The 20,919-nt window shown below is 37.6% G+C and overlaps 1 protein-coding gene across 1 annotated transcript in view; it reads right to left on the reverse strand.

Annotated features, from left to right (window-relative positions):
- Positions 1 to 20,919, reverse strand: part of KIAA0825 (KIAA0825 ortholog) — a 1,109,509-nt gene that overhangs the window by 745,276 nt on the left and 343,314 nt on the right. Inside the window, exon 11 of the mRNA XM_053701492.1 lies at positions 16,416 to 16,598. Coding sequence (XP_053557467.1) covers positions 16,416 to 16,598 — 183 coding nt within the window. The remainder of the gene's footprint in view (positions 1 to 16,415; positions 16,599 to 20,919) is intronic.

The raw sequence follows: 20,919 nt of genomic DNA on the forward strand, positions 1-20,919 counted from the left end.
CCAGTGCCAGCAGCACTCATGCAGGCCCAGACCATGACACTACCACCACCATGCTTGACTGTAGGCAAGACACACTTGTCTTTGTACTCCTCACCTGGTTCCCGCCACACACGCTTGACATTATCTGAACCAAATAAGTTTATCTTGGTCTCATCGGACCACAGGACATGGTTCCAGTAATAAATGTCCTTAGTCTGTTTGTCTTCAGCAAACGGTTTGCTGGCTTTCTTGTGCATTATCTTTAGAAAAGGCATCCTTCTGGGACAACAGCCATGCAGACCAATTTGATGGTGTGCGGCGTAAGGTCTGAGCACTGACAGGCTAACCCATCACCCTTTCAACTTCTGCAGCAATGCTGGCAGCACTCATACGTCTATTTCCCAAAGACAACCTCTGGATATGATGCTGAGAATGTGCATTCAACTTCTTTGGTCCACCATGGCGAGGCCTGTTCTGAGTGGAATCTGCCCTGTGAAACTGCTGTATGGTCTAGCCCACCGTGCTGCAGCTCAGTTTCAGGGTCTTGTCAATCTTCTTATAGCCTTGGCCATCTTTATGTAGAGCAACAATTTTTTTCAGATCCTCAGAAAGTTCTTTGCCATAAGGTGCCATGTTGAACTTCCAGTAACCAGTGTGAGAGAGTGTGAGAGCAATAACACCAAATTTAACACACCTGCTCCCCATTCACACCTGACACCTTGTAACACTAACGAGTCAAATGGCACAGGGGAGGGAAAACGGCTAATTGGGCCCAATTTGGACATTTCCACTTAGGGGTGTACTCACTTTTGCTGCCAACAGTTTAGACATTAATGGCTGTGTGTTGAGTTATTTTGAGGGGACAGCAAATTTACACTGTTATACAGGCTGTACACACTCACTACTTTACATTGTAGCAAAGTGTCATTTCTTCAGTGTTGTCACATGAAAAGATATAATAAAATATTTACAAAAATGTGAGGGGTGTACTCACTTTTATGAGATACTGTAGGTTAATGGTTTGAGTATCACTCTGACTCAGCCACCAGCAAAAATGTAACTAGTAAGCTCCTTAGGAATTGATCATGAATAGCTACAAAATGACATTGGATGAATTGGTCTTACAGTTTTGTCTTTATTGTAATTAAAGTTGCAAAACCTCTAGGCATGACCTGCATTAGTCATTGCCAGGCATTCCAAGATTTCTGCCTTTAACTTTTTATAGTCCTCTGTTTACTCTGGATCTAAATCATAGTAAGCTTTCTGGGGATCTAAACTCATTAACAGTGCAAGAAACCTCGCCCATTCAGCCACAGGCCAGACTTCTCTTTCAGTGGTTCACTCAAATGCCATCAGCTAAGCCTCTACATCATCTGTAGCCACCATCTCTTTAGGAAATTACGCACACCAAACACTCTGGAACCTTGTGGTGCTGCTGCCATATTTCCAGACAGCCTCTCAGACAGGCTCTGGATTTCCTGATGTATAGCATGAATGGAATGCTATACCTCTCTCAGCTAACAATGCACCTCCGCTTGTGTGACTGCCAGCTGCTTAATAAATGCATCTGGATTTTCTTTTTGACTTAGCACCAGTTCTTGAAAAGCTGAAATGTTACCTTGCTGCGTAGCTTTAAAAACATCTTCAAAAACATCTTCAAATTGTCTATTTTGTGCTTTTCAGACTTCTTGGGATTTTGTAATGGGAACAGTTTTAGCACACAGTCTTTAATAGGAGTGCTACACACACAATAAATTAGGTGTAAAAGTATTGGCCTGTTTATTCACACACAATTTGCAGGAATACAATTTTAACACAAACAAAACAAAATAAATAATTGCTCAATAGTGCTTGCTAAGCAAAATAAAGCAATCCTGACTAAAGTTGTGTGGCTTTTCCACACAACTGCAGAATACAAGCAATATCAAAACTTACAATCCTGGAACCTTCAGACAGTAGTCCAGCATCAGCAGAACTTCTGTCTTTCTCACACAGGTTCTAACTAGCAGGTCAAGCACACACTATTTAATGAGAGCTAATTTACATTAATTAGATGCAGGTGAGAAAACCTTAGCTTATAGGGAAAACCTCCATCCAAACTGTGGAGTGGATTACCAGCCCATAAAACACATTTTTAACACCACTAATATTGCAACAATTGTGGGTAAACATATACTTCATTGTACACAATCTCATTAGCTCTGTCCTAATACATTATAATTATATATATATATATATATATATATATATATATTCTATAAACATTCTATAAACATACATATATACATACACACACACATATATATACATATATATATATATACATACACACCACATTCATGAAGGAAAAAAATATTCAGACTAATTAAATTTCCCCCCACATTTTGTTAAATTGGAGCCTTATGCTAAAATGTTTTTGTTTTTTTAAATTGTCTTAGGCCACCATTAGATTTGTTGTTAGCACAGTTTTCAATGACCATCCATATTTATTTTTTTGTCTATTTATTAAGATTCAAAAAGAAAATACAGGAAATATGTACACAAAATATAAAAAAACTAAAATTTCCAGGCAAAAGTCAGTATTTAGTGTGACCTCCCATGGCACTAAGCACATCTTTAACTCGTTTGGGGAGACGATAATGAAGTTTTCTAAAGTAATCTCTAGTATATTATACCAGGCTTCTTTAAGCACTTCCCATAGTTCTTCTTTAGATTTAGGTTATCTTTTATTTCTTTCTCTGTCCAGGTGATCCCATACTACCTCTATAACATTCAGATCTGGACTCTGTGGAGGCCAGTCCATGACTGTCAGTATTTTATCAGCTGTTTTTCTCTTCAAATATGATTTTACTGCATTAGCCAATCAAGCGCTTTCCAGAAGGAATGGCATGATTAATTAAAACCTGTCTGTACTTTTCAGAATTCATGATCCCATAAATTCGGACAATATTGCCAATACCACTTGCAGAAATTCAGCCCCAAACCAGGACAGACCCTCTACCTTGTTTCAATGAAGACCGCAAGCACTCATTCTTCCATCTCTCTCCAACTATTCTTCTCACATATTGTCGACAATTGGAGTAAAAAATTTCAAACTTGGCTTGAAAGTTGGTCTTATTAGAAAGCTTTCAATGAATGAAACTCATACCACATGTCTATGTAATGTTTAAGCATGTCTTGCACAAACCTAGTGTAATAGACAGCAGTCATTTTGACATGAAATAGTAGGAGAAATACAGAAGTTAGCAATTACATTAATTAGGGTTCCATTCCATTTAGTTTTACAAGAGCCAGGTTCCTGCTATTGCTCAAGTGTAAGTGGAGGTCACAATGAATACTTGCCATTCTAGTATTTTTTTAATACTGCATACAAATATCTTGTATTTTCTGGTTGTTTTCTAATAAAGAGACTGAGAAATCATTATATACAGTCATTATACCATACTAAAACAACAGTCCTCCAAAAAGAGATAAGCACAGTCTTACATTACCACAACTGCCAGGGTGCACTTCACATAAAATATGTACGTTCCTTGTTTGCAAGAAGGCACTCACTGGTGCCTCTTTAGTGAAAAACAACTTTTAATTCATATCAAAAAAGCAAGTACATCCATAACGTTTCGATATCGTTATGACATCTTTATCAAATGTTCTGCCAGTATCAACAATATATAAAGTAGAGAAAATCGCTAACATAATGCTTCTAATACCAACCTTATATACATACATATCTAAATCTTCCAGCTCGGCAATTCACCAACCTCACCTCTGACGTCATCTCGCTCAAACGTGAGCGTGAAGCGTCATTCGGATCCGATTGGCTGTGTATCTCCATGGCAACCGTGTATATACAATCTACGGTGTATCTCACATATCCGCCCCTACTGATGTCATCACGCAACAGCGTGATTTCTACATCTCAGTATTAGCTGGTCGGCAAGCGGTTGTCATGGAAACACACAACAAACATACGAAAACACAAACATACCGTGTAAGTCCTAATTAAAAAGCGCATGTGTGTAGATAGGCATCGATCAATATCACAGCTTTGAAGTAAAAGCATGATCTATATAAAGCACAACAGTGCTCTTCAAATACAGACCCATCAAGTGATTTGACATTGATCGATACCACCTCCACACATAACAGTCCAAATAAAAGGACAATATTTATAGTGAGAAATAAAAACAACATAGCTGTTTAGCAGATACCTCCTATGCTAACAATTTGCAGTTCCTAAGTGACCTTATTAACACTTTATTTTGTTATTATTCATAATCCCTAATATATACACTTGGCTCTATTATTATATACAATTGTCATACATAAGTTACCACCTCCTTCATGCCTTTTAGAATAGAAAGAAACCAGTGTGTACCCACTAGAATGAAGATTCATGTAGGATCCTGGAACTTATTCTCACATATTGGAGTGGTAGATTAGAATGTATGTCCATGGTCAGTCTATGGGTTATTTAGTGTAAAATGGTCCAAAGTCCAGATAGGTGTTTAATCCCTTTGGTATAACTGTATCCAGCATATGAATGCATTTTGTTTCCCTCTGAAGCAATCGATTTGCTCTATTGCCACCTCTAGGTAGTGGTGGGATGTGGTCAATAACCATCAAACAAGGGAAAGAAAGTTAAATGGAGAGTAACCACGGTTATGTATGTCAATCAACTTGAGAGCAGTGTGTCGATCAGCTAGCTCCCAATTCACAATACATGCAGTGTTTTGAATATTGACAGGATTGTGTAACCAGGTCCTGTGAGGTTTCCCTGCCCCAGACTTGGACCGGTGAGACTCGTATTCCACCGCTAAATGCACATGTATTAAAGTGAATATGCAAATACACTAGATATCTAGTAAACAATATACGCCAAGAGTCCACACCTCATACCTGTGTGCTGCTGGATCCTGAACGACAGTCCGTTACGGCAGTATGTCCGTTCTCCTTCTTATGTATGGAACGTCTAGTTCAGCTTATAACCAGCTCCTGCGGTAATCCTGAGTGAGCTCTGATGGCTGCGGTGGGTAACTCCTCCTTCCGTTAGCGTCCCAGGTGATGGGCGTAATGATGCGGTCAGGGTTGCGGTGCAATACCTAGCTGCTGTGCTGCACTGGAGGCCGGTCAATGAGAACAAAAGTGAAAAAAGGAGCACAAGCAGCGGTACATTGCACAAAAATAAATTTATTTACAAGTAGCAAACATAGCGCCTTGGCGCTCAGAGTGAAGAAAAATGACACGTTTGTCAAACAAACAAAACAAAAACGTGAGAGGGGAGATAACACCCCGGGGTAAATACTGACAAGAAAATCAATAAGACTAGCAACAAGAGAACAGGTATACGCGTTTCAGCTTACAGCCTTACTCATTACCTGGCTAAAACATAGTGAAGTGAACTTAAAAGCAGTAGCTAGTCTTCCCATTGGTAGTTGGGAACACTCCCCTCAATTAATCCTCCAATGGGTATTTATTTACGTAGCTGTGAACACCTTAGAAGGCATAGGGGTATACACTAGTGTCAGCACAAAGTAAATACATATACATTTAGAATGGAAACAATTCCTGCACAAAGTTAACTACATATTGTGTAATAACAATCTAACATGTATAAACAATTGCAGTGAGCAAAAATATTCGGTGGGAGAGAGGAAAGAGAGCTCCGGACCCAGCTGGAAGCTTTTGTGGTACAAGGAGACCGCTTCATATTTGCTGAAATGAAAAATACAGATAATATAACATAAGCATGGAACAACAGATGTTTGCACCCAGTGACATACTTGTCAAGTAAATGTTAAGCTATAGTTAAAAGGCCCTAGACATAAAGACTAAACCCTAGCAATAATAATAATGATGGTGCTCTCAAGTTGATTGACATACATAACCGTGGTTACTCTCCATTTAACTTTCTTTCCCTTGTTTGCTGCTTATTTATCCGTGTACACGTGGGGTCCAGGCCAGACTCCTGGGAGAGTAATTGAAGTCCAAGGTGGTATCCGTATCCATTGGTGTTATCGGCACACAATTATTATTACTATTTTTCTACTTTTCATATATATCTTTTATTGTGGGAGCGTTTTTTGCGGTCAGGCATGAGTGAAGGTGGTAATACTGAAGTAGCTTCACTGTTTTCACTGAGGAATGCACAGGAAAGGAACACTGCACCTGTGGATTATAATAAGGTGTTTTCAACTGACAAATCCCATTATAGCTTGGTTGCCCTATTTGAAGAATTAGAATTTCTACTCCTAAAAGAAAACAAGCTCATTTGGGATATAAAGACTTTAACTAAATATCAGGAATTGGGCATTGTACCCAGGGGATTGAGGCTAAACAAATTTCCAACATTTATCACAGATGATAAAGTATTTATTGATCTGTGGAATGGCCACCTGAATACTTGCTCACAGAAACTTATGCAGTTGATCTGCGAATACAAACAGAAGTCCCTAGAGGAGCTAACAATAAAAATCAAAGAGGTTCAGAGGGAACTGAACAATAGGAGCAAGGAACCAAGCTATCTAAAGTTTGACAGCACACTCCAGCAAATAATAGCAGAAGCTAAAACATTGCTATTGGAAATAAAACACAGTAAATACCTTAGAGATCAGCTGGATTACGACTTGAATCGTGTCTATGTATGGAACAAAAAGGATAGACAAACTCTAAGGAAGGAACAAAATAGAAATACATTTTACCCAAATAAATCAAGGGGGAACAACAGACATAGGCAAAGTAGAAGGAGAGTGAACTTCTTCGAAAGTGAAGGTGAATCGTGTGATGAGGGATCTGGATCGGGTGGGGAAGAATTACCACCTAAGGCACAGGCTACCAGACCAAAGGATAATTCAACACCTCTACCACCTTCTATACTGAAAACACAGGCCCCACAGCCCCGTTCACATTATAGGGAAGAATCAAGATGTGTAGAGACGAGCTCTACAGAAGCTATGGAAGTGGAGAGAGTACAATTGGAACAGGTTTTTCAGGTCCCCCAAAGAACACCAGACGGGGGGGGGAGGCGCCAGCAAAGATCAAAGCCATCAGTACAAAGACCAAAGGAGGTATCCCCAGAGGAGGGGCCGAGGCCGAGGCAACTACAGAATGTTCTGAATCTTTCAGATGTGGTGTTGACCAAACATGAACTGGAGGTACTGAGTCTGGGACTATCCTTTACACCCACTGCAGACTTTAATTTGTTCAGGACATTACTTGACGTCAACAAACTAATTCGAAAATTAACGCTGAGAAAGTTCTACCATTCCCAAGAGGAGGGGAGTGATGAGAGCCACGCATCCATTCCCAGGAACAGGTCAGGAAGCTTGGTAGGCTTAGGGCCCGATAATCAACTAAGTTTCCAGGAACTCTGTGACATTAGGTCTCTGGAGACACTAGGGGATGAGGCCAGTGGGGCCGGGTATATACAGGTTCCATCCTTTAAATGTAGGTCCTCGTTTTATCCCATCCAAAACAGAGGCCAAGTCCTAGAGAAATTCCAACAGAGGGTAGAGTCAGACCTCACAAAGTTGTATTATAAGTCAGAGAGGGGCCAACATAACAACATTTCGGCACTACAGAGGAAGGCACTAGACAGCCTGGCTAGCAATGAAAACATAGTGGTGAGGGCCGCAGATAAAGGTGGCACCATAGTGGTGCTCAATGCCAGTAGCTTCAGGGATGAGGCCTACAGGCAATTAAGAAATATTGATGATTACAGTGCTCTGCCGGGTGATCCGACGGGGAGGTTCCAGCGGCGGTTGGCCTCCCTTGTGGATGATGGTGTGGAGCTAGGCTTTATTGATGCCAAGACACGTGATTATCTCATAGTGTCTAATCCCACCATTCCTACATTCAACCACCTGCCTAAGGTCCACAAGTCCACTGATAATGTACAGGGGAGGCCAATCGTGAGTGGCATTGGATCCCTGCTGGAGCACCTGTCAGAGTGGCTGGATCATGTTCTGCAGCCAATGGTGAGTGCTCTATGGAGCTTTCTTTCTGATACTAAGCATGTACTCAATCTTCTGTCAAGAGTAGTTTGGAGTAAACACTATGTTTGGTTGACAGCCGATGTAAAGTCGCTATATACCTCTATTCCACACAGGAAGGGGTTACAGGCCATTTGGTTTTTCTTGGAAAAACAATATGGACCGGAATCAGACTTTGTGAACTTTGTGGTGGAAGTTACTAACTTCCTTCTCAACCATAACTACTTTGAATTTGAGGGGGATTTCTTTCTCCAGAGGCGTGGGACGGCCATGGGGACGAAATTTGCCCCCTCCTACGCCAACCTGTTCATGGGTTGGTGGGAGCTGTCCCACGTCTATGGAGATGGGAATCCTCACAAGGACAAAGTGGTTTGGTACGGTCGCTACATCGACGACCTCCTTTTTATATGGGGAGGTAGTGAATCCGAATTACAAGCATTTATAAGAAGTCTGGATGATGACTCCATGGGGATTCACTTTACAAATGAGATACAAAGTGACACCATCAACTTTTTAGATGTGACCCTTAGAGGTAGGCAGGATCAGTTTATCAGCTCAGAGACCTACCGCAAACCCATCTCGGGCAACTCACTGCTACATGCGGCTAGCTGCCACCCGCCAGGAGTGTTCAAAGGTGTAGCGAAGGGTCAGTTCATCAGGATGCAGTGATGCAGAGGTCTATGAGAAACAGGCCAATGAACTGACCATACGCTTGAAAGAGAGGGGCTATAGGAGTTCTGTCATCACTAAAGCCAGGAACACCGTAAGAGGAATACCCAGGGAAAGACTTCTTAGACCTAAATCCAGTACTCAGGAAGAGAAAGACAACAAAGTTGTCTTTTTAACGGAGTACTCAAGACAATACAGGGAAATCTGCCAAATAGTGAGGCATAACTTTAATATGCTATCTGCAGATGATAAACTCCAGAAAGTAGTTGCTGATGGCCTAAGGTACTCCTATAAGAAAAATAGAACAATAGGCAACATTGTGGCACCCACAAGAATTAAAAAGACAGGACAACCCACCTCTTCATGGTTGAGCTGTAAGGGCACATTTCACTGCCACCATCGTACATGTGTGGCCTGTTAGAAGTTGGCCCCTGGTAACCAGTTCATCTCACTGATGACAGGTCAGAGTTTTATGATAGATTCTTGCCTCAACTGTAGGTCTACATATGTGGTTTATGTCATTTCTTGTAGGGAATGTTCCCTCCAATATGTAGGCCTTACGACAAGAGAGGCTAGAACCCGTATTAAAGAGCATCTTAGTGATATAAGGGCGGGTGTACTCACAACAGCACTGATTCAACACTTTGCGGGCACACACCAGAAAGATACAAGCTCTTTTTCTTGGACCATCATTGAGAGGGTGGCTCCCTGTAAGGGGGGAGTTGACAGGGTCCGCAGGTTGGGGGAGAGGGAGGCCTTCTGGATTTTTAAGCTCAGGACGAGAGTTCCAGAAGGCCTGAACTCAGAATATGACCTCATCAATTTTTGGTAGGGCCTAATCCTCTCCCCCACCCGGGTTACCCTGTCCATACTATGTTACTCCTTGAGTGTAGGAGCCTAACTACTCAGAAACTTTAAGTATAATCACTCTGGTATCTGGTACTCCAGTATGCCCTCAGGGTTAATTTACCCGTTGCAAGCCAGGTTCTTTATACAAAAGCTACCCACAGTCCCTTATAGTAAGGAATGCACACGAAAACAGTACTTATGTATTTTTAGACACATTTGACTTTACCTTGATTAATGGTTAACTGCACCATCATTATTATTATTGCTAGGGTTTAGTCTTTATGTCTAGGGCCTTTTAACTATAGCTTAACATTTACTTGACAAGTATGTCACTGGGTGCAAACATCTGTTGTTCCATGCTTATGTTATATTATCTGTATTTTTCATTTCAGCAAATATGAAGCGGTCTCCTTGTACCACAAAAGCTTCCAGCTGGGTCCGGAGCTCTCTTTCCTCTCTCCCACCGAATATTTTTGCTCACTGCAATTGTTTATACATGTTAGATTGTTATTACACAATATGTAGTTAACTTTGTGCAGGAATTGTTTCCATTCTAAATTTATACGTATTTACTTTGTGCTGACACTAGTGTATACCCCTATGCCTTCTAAGGTGTTCACAGCTACGTAAATAAATACCCATTGGAGGATTAATTGAGGGGAGTGTTCCCAACTACCAATGGGAAGACTAGCTACTGCTTTTAAGTTCACTTCACTATGTTTTAGCCAGGTAATGAGTAAGGCTGTAAGCTGAAACGCGTATACCTGTTCTCTTGTTGCTAGTCTTATTGATTTTCTTGTCAGTATTTACCCCGGGGTGTTATCTCCCCTCTCACATTTTTGTTTTGTTTGACAAACGTGTCATTTTTCTTCACTCTGAGCGCCAAGGCGCTATGTTTGCTACTTGTAAATAAATTTATTTTTGTGCAATGTACCGCTGCTTGTGCTCCTTTTTTCACTTTTGTCAATAACCATCGTTTTCATGTTAGAAACACTTTGTCTGTGTTGCACAAAATGGCGTGCTACTGGCTGATCTGAATCACCCGATTTTAAGGCTTCACAGATGGCACACCAATGATTTGCCATCCTATCCTTGAAGCTCGTGACGGTTTTTCCGATATATACCAGGGAACATGGGCAAATCAACATGTAAATAACATGCGTGCTGGTGCAGGTGAGTCGATGACGAATAGTGTAACGCTTGTTTGTGTGGGGGTGTTGAAAGGTCTTCCCTCTTATCATGCCATTGCATGTTGTACAACCACCACAGGTAAAACAGCCTTTACTTGAGGGCTTCAACCATGTATCCTTCTGGTAACAACTGACTGGATCAGTCTTCACTAGCAGATCACATAAATTATCAGCCCGCCTATGCACCATACGTGGTGGCCTGGTGCCATAAAAAGGGAGCGTCATATCAGTTTCCAGAATTGACTAGTGTTGACGTACAGATCTAGATAGTTCCATACTCATAGGAGTATAGGTGCTGATAAAGTTCTGTTGAGTTGTGGTAATGTTTTTTGGTTTATTCGCATGTATGGCCGTGCCATCCAATAGCTCCATCCTTACACCATGGACCATTTTACCATCATAACCCCTCTTTATCAACTTTACTTCCATCTCATCGAGTTGTGTCAACATAGTGGGTACATCACTGTTGTTGCGGATGACCCTAGTGAGTTGTGATTTTACTAGCCCTGTTTTTTGGTGTCTTGGGTGAAAGCTATTTGCTTCCAACGTTATGGATGTACTTGCTTTTTTTATATGAATTAAAAGTTGTTTTTCACTAAAGACCAGTGAGTGCCTTCTTGCAAACAAGGAATATATATATATATATATATATATATATATATATACACACACATACACACACAAACAACGCATAAAAAGTCTGGCACTCTCTTGCAAGTACACAGCGAGATTAAAAGCAAAATGGAAGAAATAGTTACAGCATTTAGCCAAATGGTGATAAGCCCAGGACCTCGTCAAGGTCTCTTCCTCCTTGGGTCGCTAACCTACAGCCACACAATGCATGTCTTCAACCAAACACACTGAAACAAGGGTGACACAGGCCTTTTGTAATGTCTCTAGACACATACAAAACACAGAAATGGATTGTACTGTCAAACCGGACTGGGTACACATTCTATGACTGTGAAAACTCACAGCCTTGGGTACTCATCAACACTCAAAGACAACTGCACAGCTTTCAGGGACTCAGGCAGTTAACCCCAGCCAAGTCTGGGTGCAAAGCTCATAGGGGAAATTACAAAAAAAGTGATAAACACAATGAACACATAGAAAGTTTGGCACTCTCTTGCAAGCACACAGCTAGATTAAAAGCAAAATGGAAGAGTTAGTTATAGCAGACCTTGGCATGGTCCTGGACATATCATCATTTGGACAAATGCAGTAACTAACTCTTCCATTTTGCTTTTAACCTAGCTGTGTCCTTACAAGAGTTTAAGACTGTGTGTTGCGTTTATAATTTTGTTTTATAATTTTCCCTTCAACGGTTGCATTAAAGCTTGTTTCAGGTTAACTGCCTAAGTGCCTGAATGCTGTGCAGCATTCATTGAGTGCTGATCTTTATGCACTAAAAGGTATTTATTTTATACTTTCTCTTCAGGAAATAATATATGGAGTAGATTACTGTTAAAGGGACAGTCTACACCAATATTGTTATAGTTTGAAAAGATAGGAAATGCCTTTACTATCCATTCCCCAGTTTTTTGCACAACCAACATTGTTAAACCTCTAAATGTCTGCATGTTTCTAAGCCACTACAGACAGACTCTTATCACATGCTTTTATTTTTAGCTTTTCACAACATCACACTGCTAGTTCATGTGGGACATATAGATAACATTGTGCTCACACCCATGGAGTTGTGGCTGGCACTGCACTTATTGGCCTAAATGCAAGTCAATAAATAATAAATAGCCATGTGATAAGGGGCTGTCAGATGAGGCTTAGATACAAGATAATCACAAGGGTAAACAATATATTAATAGAACAATGTTGGTTATGCAAAACTGGGGAATGGGTAATAAAGGGATTATCTATCTGTTTAAACAATAAATGTTTTGGAGTTGACTGTCCCTTTAAAATTTCCCCTTTGCAAGATAATAAAAGTAAAATGAAAAGCTGTTTAAAATTGTATGCTCTATCTTAATCATAATAGAAAAACGGTAGGTTTCATTTCCCTTGGCTGTTTGAGGTAAAGTGTCAAATTCCATGAAAATTCAATCATCAGAGTTATAGCCATGTGTAAACAGTGTCTAAAATAGGATAGATGTTTAAACGTAAACTATGGAAACTGTCTCTTTAAGATTTCTTAAGATATTATAAATATGTTTATTTGCTACACAATTAATTATTTGGTTCCATCTTATTTCTGAAGACTTTTTTTTTTTGCTAATTTTACGCATCATAACGAATATTGTCAAGCAGTAACAATGAACGTGCTTACAAGTTTTATTAAGAATGAAACAACTGCCTATATGGTTTTCTGCTGTTGTATAAAGTATTTCTGTCACTGCTATGCATTTAAAGCTGTTTAAAACAGAGCACAAAGAAATTACAAGAAAAAAGTTTAGATAAATCAGGAAATGAAAGAAAGTAATGCACTGTAATGTGCTTAGCTTATAACAATGTTCAGGTATGTAGCAATCATTAAACATTTAAAAGTAGCATAGCATTGGTGGTATTACACATAAAGCTCGTAAAATCATACAAATATTATGTTCTTAAAGGAACCTTAAACACTTTTAAATGGTAATAAAAAATAATAATCTGTATATATATATATATATATATATATATATATATAAAAAACTCTGCAATATACTTTCATTATTTAATTTGCCCCTTTTACTGTAATTTCATTCTGAAATTGTGAGCTTTTCAGTTCCTGTTAGAAATGGAAGTGCAGAACACTGTTATATTCCACATAGCCATTGGCTGCACAATCTAGTGACCTATTTATAACTGTCGCTAATTGGCCACAACAGAGAAGGTAACCTAAGTTCCAACATGGCAGCTCCCATAGTTTTATTGACACTAAAGGTTAACACTTATTTTGTCAATATTTAAACAACTAATGAAGCTTAAAAAAAAATATATCTACATGTTATTCTCAGAATAATACGTTCTTTGAATGCATCAACGTAAAATAATTTGAGATTAAAGGAAGATTATATTTTCCATTGGACCTATGAAAAGTGAATGGATGATAGAGATAACTCCAGCTTAATTGGTGGCCCGAGAAACTTGCCTTGCAGGGATAAACTAGTTATCTTTCATGATTCAGATACAGCATATAATTGAAAACAAATTTACAGTTTACTTCTAAAATCAAATCTGCTTCATTCACTCTGTATCCTTTGTTGAATGAGCAGCAGTAAACTACTGGGAGCTAACTGAACACATCAGGTGAGCTAATCACAGGAAGCATATATGTGCAGCCACAAATCACCAACTAGCTCCCAGCAGTGCATTGCTGCTCCTGAGCCTACCTAGGTATGCATTACAACAAAGGAATTAAGTAAATTAATTATTTGAAGTGAATTGAAAAGTTGTTTAAAATTGCTTAATCATGAAAGAATGTTACTTTACTGTCCCTTTAATAGAAATAATGTTTATTCTAAACTGCATTTCTTGTTGCTTTACTTAAAGGGACACTAAACCCAAAAAAATTTCTTTCATGATTAAGATAGAGCTATCTTTATATAAAAAGCAGGAATGTGAAGCATAGGAGCCGGCCCATTTTTGGTTGAGAACCTGGGTTATGCTTGTTTATTGGTGGGTAAATGTAATCCTACATTACGCAAGCGATATCCATGGTGCTGAACCTAAAATGGGCTGGCTGCTAAGATTTACATTCCTGCTTTTAAAATAAAGATAGCAAGAGACCAAAGAAAAATTGATAATAGGAGTAAAATAGAAAGTTGCTTAAAATGTTATGCTCTATCTGAATCACGAAAGAAAAAAAATTGGGTTTAGTTTCCCTTTAAACACAGTGCCCTTTGTCATGCAAATATTTGACGCAACTAAGAAAATATAACGGTCAGTGTCCCTTTAAGGTTTTCATTCTAAAACTACCAGGCACTGTTTAATCACTTTAACATTTTATTTAATATAAATCAGGAATATAGTTTTAAACATTTTCCTAAACTTGGTGATCTTCAAAGTACAGAGAGTACATTACTAGGAATAAATAGTCATTGTCACGTTGCCATATTTTTCTGTCACTCATCAACCTTCGTTTTCACTGTGTGTTTAAAACTGCCTGTCTACCAGCTGGTTGGACAGGTAGCTGCTATCTTTTACAATCAGCTGAAAAGTTAAATCTATTTGATATCTTGACATAAGAGTGAGGTTTACCACATCATTCCGTTACTGAGGTTCAACCCCAGGACACAATAGGTGCTTTATAAATATTAGAGCTGTGATTACAAATGTGCCTGACTGTGAAACCAGAAAAAATGTCCAAGTTTTCAGAAACATAAATGAAAAAAGTTATACAAACACTCATTTCCTGATTCATCACTGTGAATAAAACGTAATATTTGAAACTCTCTTAGAAATTAAAATGTATTAGTTTTTTTTTTTTTTTTTATCTTTTACATATGCATTACCAAAGAATAAACCCACACATCTTTTTTGTCATATACTTTGCATAGTTATTTAAAAAAAAAAAAAATAATTCAAGTGTAAATGCCCCTATACATGATGGATATTTAATGTTGCCTACTGAAATTCATTTTTCTTGCCTTATTACTAGTGTAGCATTCAACAAACAATACTTTCTTCTCAAAATGAAGGACAAGCAACATTACTATATCTCTTCACAAGGTCTAAAATGTTTATTCCTACAATCATTCTATGTTGTAAAAGAAAATGGCTCATTAATGATGCACCCTAAATACTCTTAATTTGATATATGGAAAATCCATCCAGCACTATGGGTCGACATCCATTTCCTTTTCTGTATCTGAGGGATTCTAATCATTGGTATAGATTTCCTCCAGCACAGTATATGAAAAACCTTTGGATATGTAAGTTTACATTATATAGTAGCATGATTGTATTCAAAGCATTTGTGAGTGGTCAATGAAAAGTGTTATAGAGGTCCATTTATTAATCTGCGGATGGACATGATCCGATATAGCGGATCATGTCCACCGCACATCGATAAATGCCGACATACGCTGTCGGCATTTATCATTGCACCAGCAGTTCTTGTGAATTGCTGGTGTAATACCGCCCCCTGCAGATTCGGGATTCGATCAGGCGGATGGATTGCTGTCCGCCACCTCAGAGGTGGCGGACGAGTTAAGGAGCAGCAGTCTTACAATCGCTGCTTCTTAACTTCCGCTTCAGCCGGAACTGAAGCAGAGTGGACCCCATAGACTTTGTTTGTCAAAATAAATAGACTGCTCTATAAAAATTATTGATTATGTATCTTTAAATTAAAAAAATATTTTCTAAAAACTACAAAATAAAAGCCAAATAACCTGCTTAAAAGATATAAGATACTCATTGCCCCTCTTCACAAAACCTGCCCCAAAATAAAAGTAAACATTTTGATGAGTACACAAATATGCACATAATGTATCTCTGATTGAGAACAGGTGACCATGGCCTAAAATATTTTGATTCAACCCTCTATTCTTGATATTGTGAAAGGAAAGTATTTTGGAATATTTTGAGAACATTAACACAGACAAGCTATAGTCAAAGATTAGGGGAATAATATTGGAAACTTTTTTTCACGTCTAATAGAAGCGGGCAAGCAGAGCTGTTTAATAAAGGAGAAAACAACATTTAAAATCAGAGAAGACAGTTCCTATAAAAAAGCGTTGCTACAAAATGAGTAACCGATTACTACCTCTCAGATATACTGTCATGTACACAAAATACTTACTCGTGTAATGTCTTTAAAGGTGCAGTTAGGACAAACAGTACAGTAAGTAAGTTCTTACAGTGACAATGTATCTTCAAAATCAAGTCTTTTGAGCGAGCTGAAGGATTTATGATATCTTGTACTGTGCCGCATACTGACCACAGCATGTTTTCCACACAAGACAGAATAGCCATGACATCAATCCTGTTTATAGTAAAAAGATCAAAGAAAGAAAGAAAGATAGGTGAGGTAAATTATAACATCATTACTGCTTTCTCTGGTACAAAAACAAAACAAAACAAAAAACAACAACAACATGTTTAAAGGAACACTAAATACAGTAGACTTAAAAGTGACAGTAAAGTCCAAATTAAACTTTCATGATTCAGAAAGGATATGTAATTTTAAACAACTTTTCAGTTTACTTTTATCATCAAATTTGCTTTGTTCTCTTATTATTCTAAGTTGAAAGCTAAACCTAGGTAGGCTCATATGCTCATAAGCTAAACCTAGGTAGGCTCATATGCTCATAAGCCCTTGAAGGCCGCCTCTTATCTGAATGCATTTGACATTTTTTTACAGCTAGAGGGTTTTAGTTTATTTGTTTCATATAAATAACATGGTGCTCATGCACGTGGAATTATTTAAGAGTCAGCACTAATTGCCTGAAATGTCAGTCTGTCAAAAGATCTAAGATAAGGAGGCAGTCTGCAGAGGCTTAGATACAAGGTAATCACAGAGTTAAAAAGTATATTAATATAACAGTTGGTTATACAAAACTGGGGAATGGTAAATAAAGGGATTATCTATCTTTTTAAATAATAACAGTTTTGGTGTTTACTGTCTCTTTAAATAATTGACAAATACACAAATCAAAGACAAGGCAATAGCAGTTATTTTAAATTTGAAATAAAGTAGCAGAATATTTTTAAAGTTAATCCAATTTTCACTCCCCTTGTATCATATGACAGCTATCAGCCAATCACAAAATGCATATACGTGTTGTCAGGGTACAGGTCAATGACATATATGTATATATATATATACAAATATATATAAATGAAAATAATATGGAAAGGATGTGTGTATATATGAGGCCGTCTATTTTATCAGATGTGCTGTAGAATAGCATTTCTGATGTAAAGGATTGATTTAAAACCCATAATCAGTCCTCCCCCACTTTTTCAATTACACAGGACACTCATAAAAATTACTTCAAAAGAGACATTTCTAGCTAGAGTGTGAAAATGAAGTCCATACCAGATTTGTAATTAAAGTTTCCCTCTGACACTGAAACATTTGCTTTTTAATTAGGAAATGCAAATTTCATAGAACTCTGTACCCCATACAATGAATGGGGACGAGATGTCTGGGATCTCTCTTTCAGGCCTGATGAGACTCGTGGGAGGAACAGTGGGGGTTAAAGAAAGGGCTTTTAACAGCTGCCTGTTAAGTGACCCCTGTGAACTAAAGGCACATTTTAAGATGTAACTTTGAAAAACAGCAAATAAACATTTTTTTTATGTATGCCTCAGAATGTATTAAATATAGAAATTTGGGAAATTGTCTAATTCTCTATTATTACATGGGTATTTGGTAAACTTGGTATGTAACTATTTTAGTCGGTCTAAAATGTTTAATAACCTCTGTATTGTTTTTATTTTTCAGACATATAATTTCAGATCCGCATAGAAATATATGTGTATATTTTGAAAGCATAAAATGTCTTGGCATCTGTATTGTTTTGGGAATGTTTATGGAACTAAAGGGAAGTGATTAATGACACTTTTTTTATTTCAAATGGACCATAGAGGAATTCATGCAGGCAGAACTTGTTGGAGATGTAGAACAGGCTGTATTTGTGTAAATGCATGTATAACAGATGTATAAATGCCATTAATTTCAAAATAATTAGCAGTATTGATTTGCTTAAATATAGTATAATGCTAAAGGCAAATGCTATTTCATATCAAAATAATCAGAAAATTGATATGATGCTGCTCCAGCTATAATTAATTTTGTGAGTGATTGATGCAGGAAGTTATGATCTAATGAATAACCATTTCATAGAAATAATGAGTTGTTTAAAATGTTGGATAATAAATGTATTGCTGTGTTTGTCACGCTGCCCCCGATGGACAAGGTCCGGTGTTGCGATACAGATATTGTAGCCAGGAGACGATTGGTTGTTGCAAGAATGCATCTCCTTGGCAACGTACATGAACCAATAGCAGGGACAAGGTTTCGAAGGGCCGCCCATATCCTCACCAGTGAGGGAAACAGATATAAGTTAATGCAAGCTAGAAAGAGAAACAGATGCTGCTGAGCTGTAACTTGTAACTGGTTACTGGGCGTAAAAATACCATTTTACTCTAGCAAATCTGATCTGCCTTTTCTCATTGATTGCAAAATATACTTATTGGTATTCTGAGGTGAGATAATTCCTATTAAGGAATACTGGATATCGATTGGTGCTCATCTTGGTAATGTATTAAGAGATTACTGTAGCAAATAAATTTAAAGAGCAGTTTGGATTTTAAGCTAGTATTTCATAGCCTGTGTATTGTTAAACATATATCCTTAATGCTAAATTGTTTTTATCTGTGCAAAACATAGAACATATATATATATATATCTTAGAATTGATTTTAATTATAAGTAACTGTTTACAATAAAAATAGATGTATTTTTAGTATCCTAATTGGAATTGTGTTAGAGCAAAGCGTGAGTAAATAGCTGAGTATTTTACTTAAAATCCCATTGTGTTAATTGAATGAAAGGCTATTTGTAAATAAGGCTGGTTTTAAAGGTAAAATTTTATGAGTTTTGTAAGAAGTATAGCATATCTTAATAGTCTTTTAAACGTATATAATATTGTGTCATATTCTGGTATTACAAATATAATCCAATATGCTCATAGATATTAACTAATAAAAAGAATTCAGATATTTATATTAATTTTATGGTTTCTAGTAGATGCATATTGATTGAGGGTTTATTTTAAAGGATAATTATTTAAATATATTGTGTTATAACCCTGTCATAGACTGATATATTATTTGGAGAGCACTACTGAAGGTTCTTATAAATATACTGGCAGTGTATACTGTGCACTTTTGCACCTACTCGGTACAAGCTGGAGCTTCAGAAATTTTGCATAAAAAAGCACGTTTTGATAATGGTAGTATATTGAAAAGTTGTTGTTTTTTTAAGTTGCATGCTTTATCTGAAAAATGAAACTTAATTTTGACTTTAGTGGCCCTTTAACAGATTTGCAGCTGGAACAGTATATATTACATGGATAAAACATAACAGAATGCAATGCATCAAAAAGATATCACAAAAAATCAGAATCCTCTTTTCATTATGATTTAATTAAAGGGACAGTCTACAAATGTTTATTGTTTAAAAAGATAGATAATCCCTTTATTACCCATTCCCCAGTTTTGCAAAACCAACACGGTTTTATTAACATACGTTTTACCTCTGTGATTACCTTATAACTAAGTCTCTGCAGATTGCCTCCTTATCTCAGTTCTTTTAGCCAAACAGTGCTGAGTCATAGATAAATCCACAAAAGTGGCACACATGAAATAGCACTGTCTAGCTGTAAAAAAGCTTATAAATTGGAATATGAGCCAAACTAGGTTTAGCTTTCACCAAAGAATAATAATAATAAAAAGGAAATTTTATGATAAAAGTAAATTGAAAAGTTGTTTGGCACGTTGCCAGAAATGTAAGACTATAAATGCAGACTTAGAGCACTGTTTTTGGAATTGTTCCAAAATTAAAAAGTTTTGGTATAAAATAAGTAACTGGGTTAGCAAAATTAATCAATGTAATCTACAAATAATAGATAAAAATGTTTTCTTTTTTACTAATCAAGAAGAGTCTTTGTTTAAAAACATGCGTCAGTTAAATATAATAATTATTACAGGAAGACTCCTGATCCTGAAATATTGGAAATCTAATAAAACTCCAAGCTTGAAATAATTTATTCAGAATAATATTCAAATAATATTGGAACAAATTGACACCTCAGTTAACAGAGTCACAAGTCAAACAATTTTTTTCCAAGTGGAAGAACAGTGGGCCCGATCCGATATGCAGCGTCGCCCGCAAAAGCCGGCGACGCCAAATTTTGCGCTGGTTTGGTATCCTATATACGGCGTAACATAGAAGTTACGCTCGTATATTTCTGCCTTCACCCGTAGTTTTTTGCCCCTTAGACTGACATACACAACACGCGCAGTTTGGTATCCAATATACAGCGTATAGCCAATAGAATAAGAGCTACTGTAATTCTATTGGCTATTCAAATCAGCCAATAGAATTACAGTAGCTCTCATCCGATTGGCTGATTTGAATTTGAAGGCTCAAATCAGCCAATAGGAATTCAAGGGACGCCATTTTTAATCGAGTACCTTGAATTCCTATTCAGTGTACGGTGGAGATCGTATGAAGAGGATCCTCCATGCTCCATGGCTCCGCGGTCTTCAGTTCCAGCGTCGCCAATCTTCAGTTC

This window comes from Bombina bombina, chromosome 2 (genome assembly GCF_027579735.1).
Source record: "Bombina bombina isolate aBomBom1 chromosome 2, aBomBom1.pri, whole genome shotgun sequence".
In the NCBI taxonomy this organism is placed as follows: domain Eukaryota; kingdom Metazoa; phylum Chordata; class Amphibia; order Anura; family Bombinatoridae; genus Bombina; species Bombina bombina.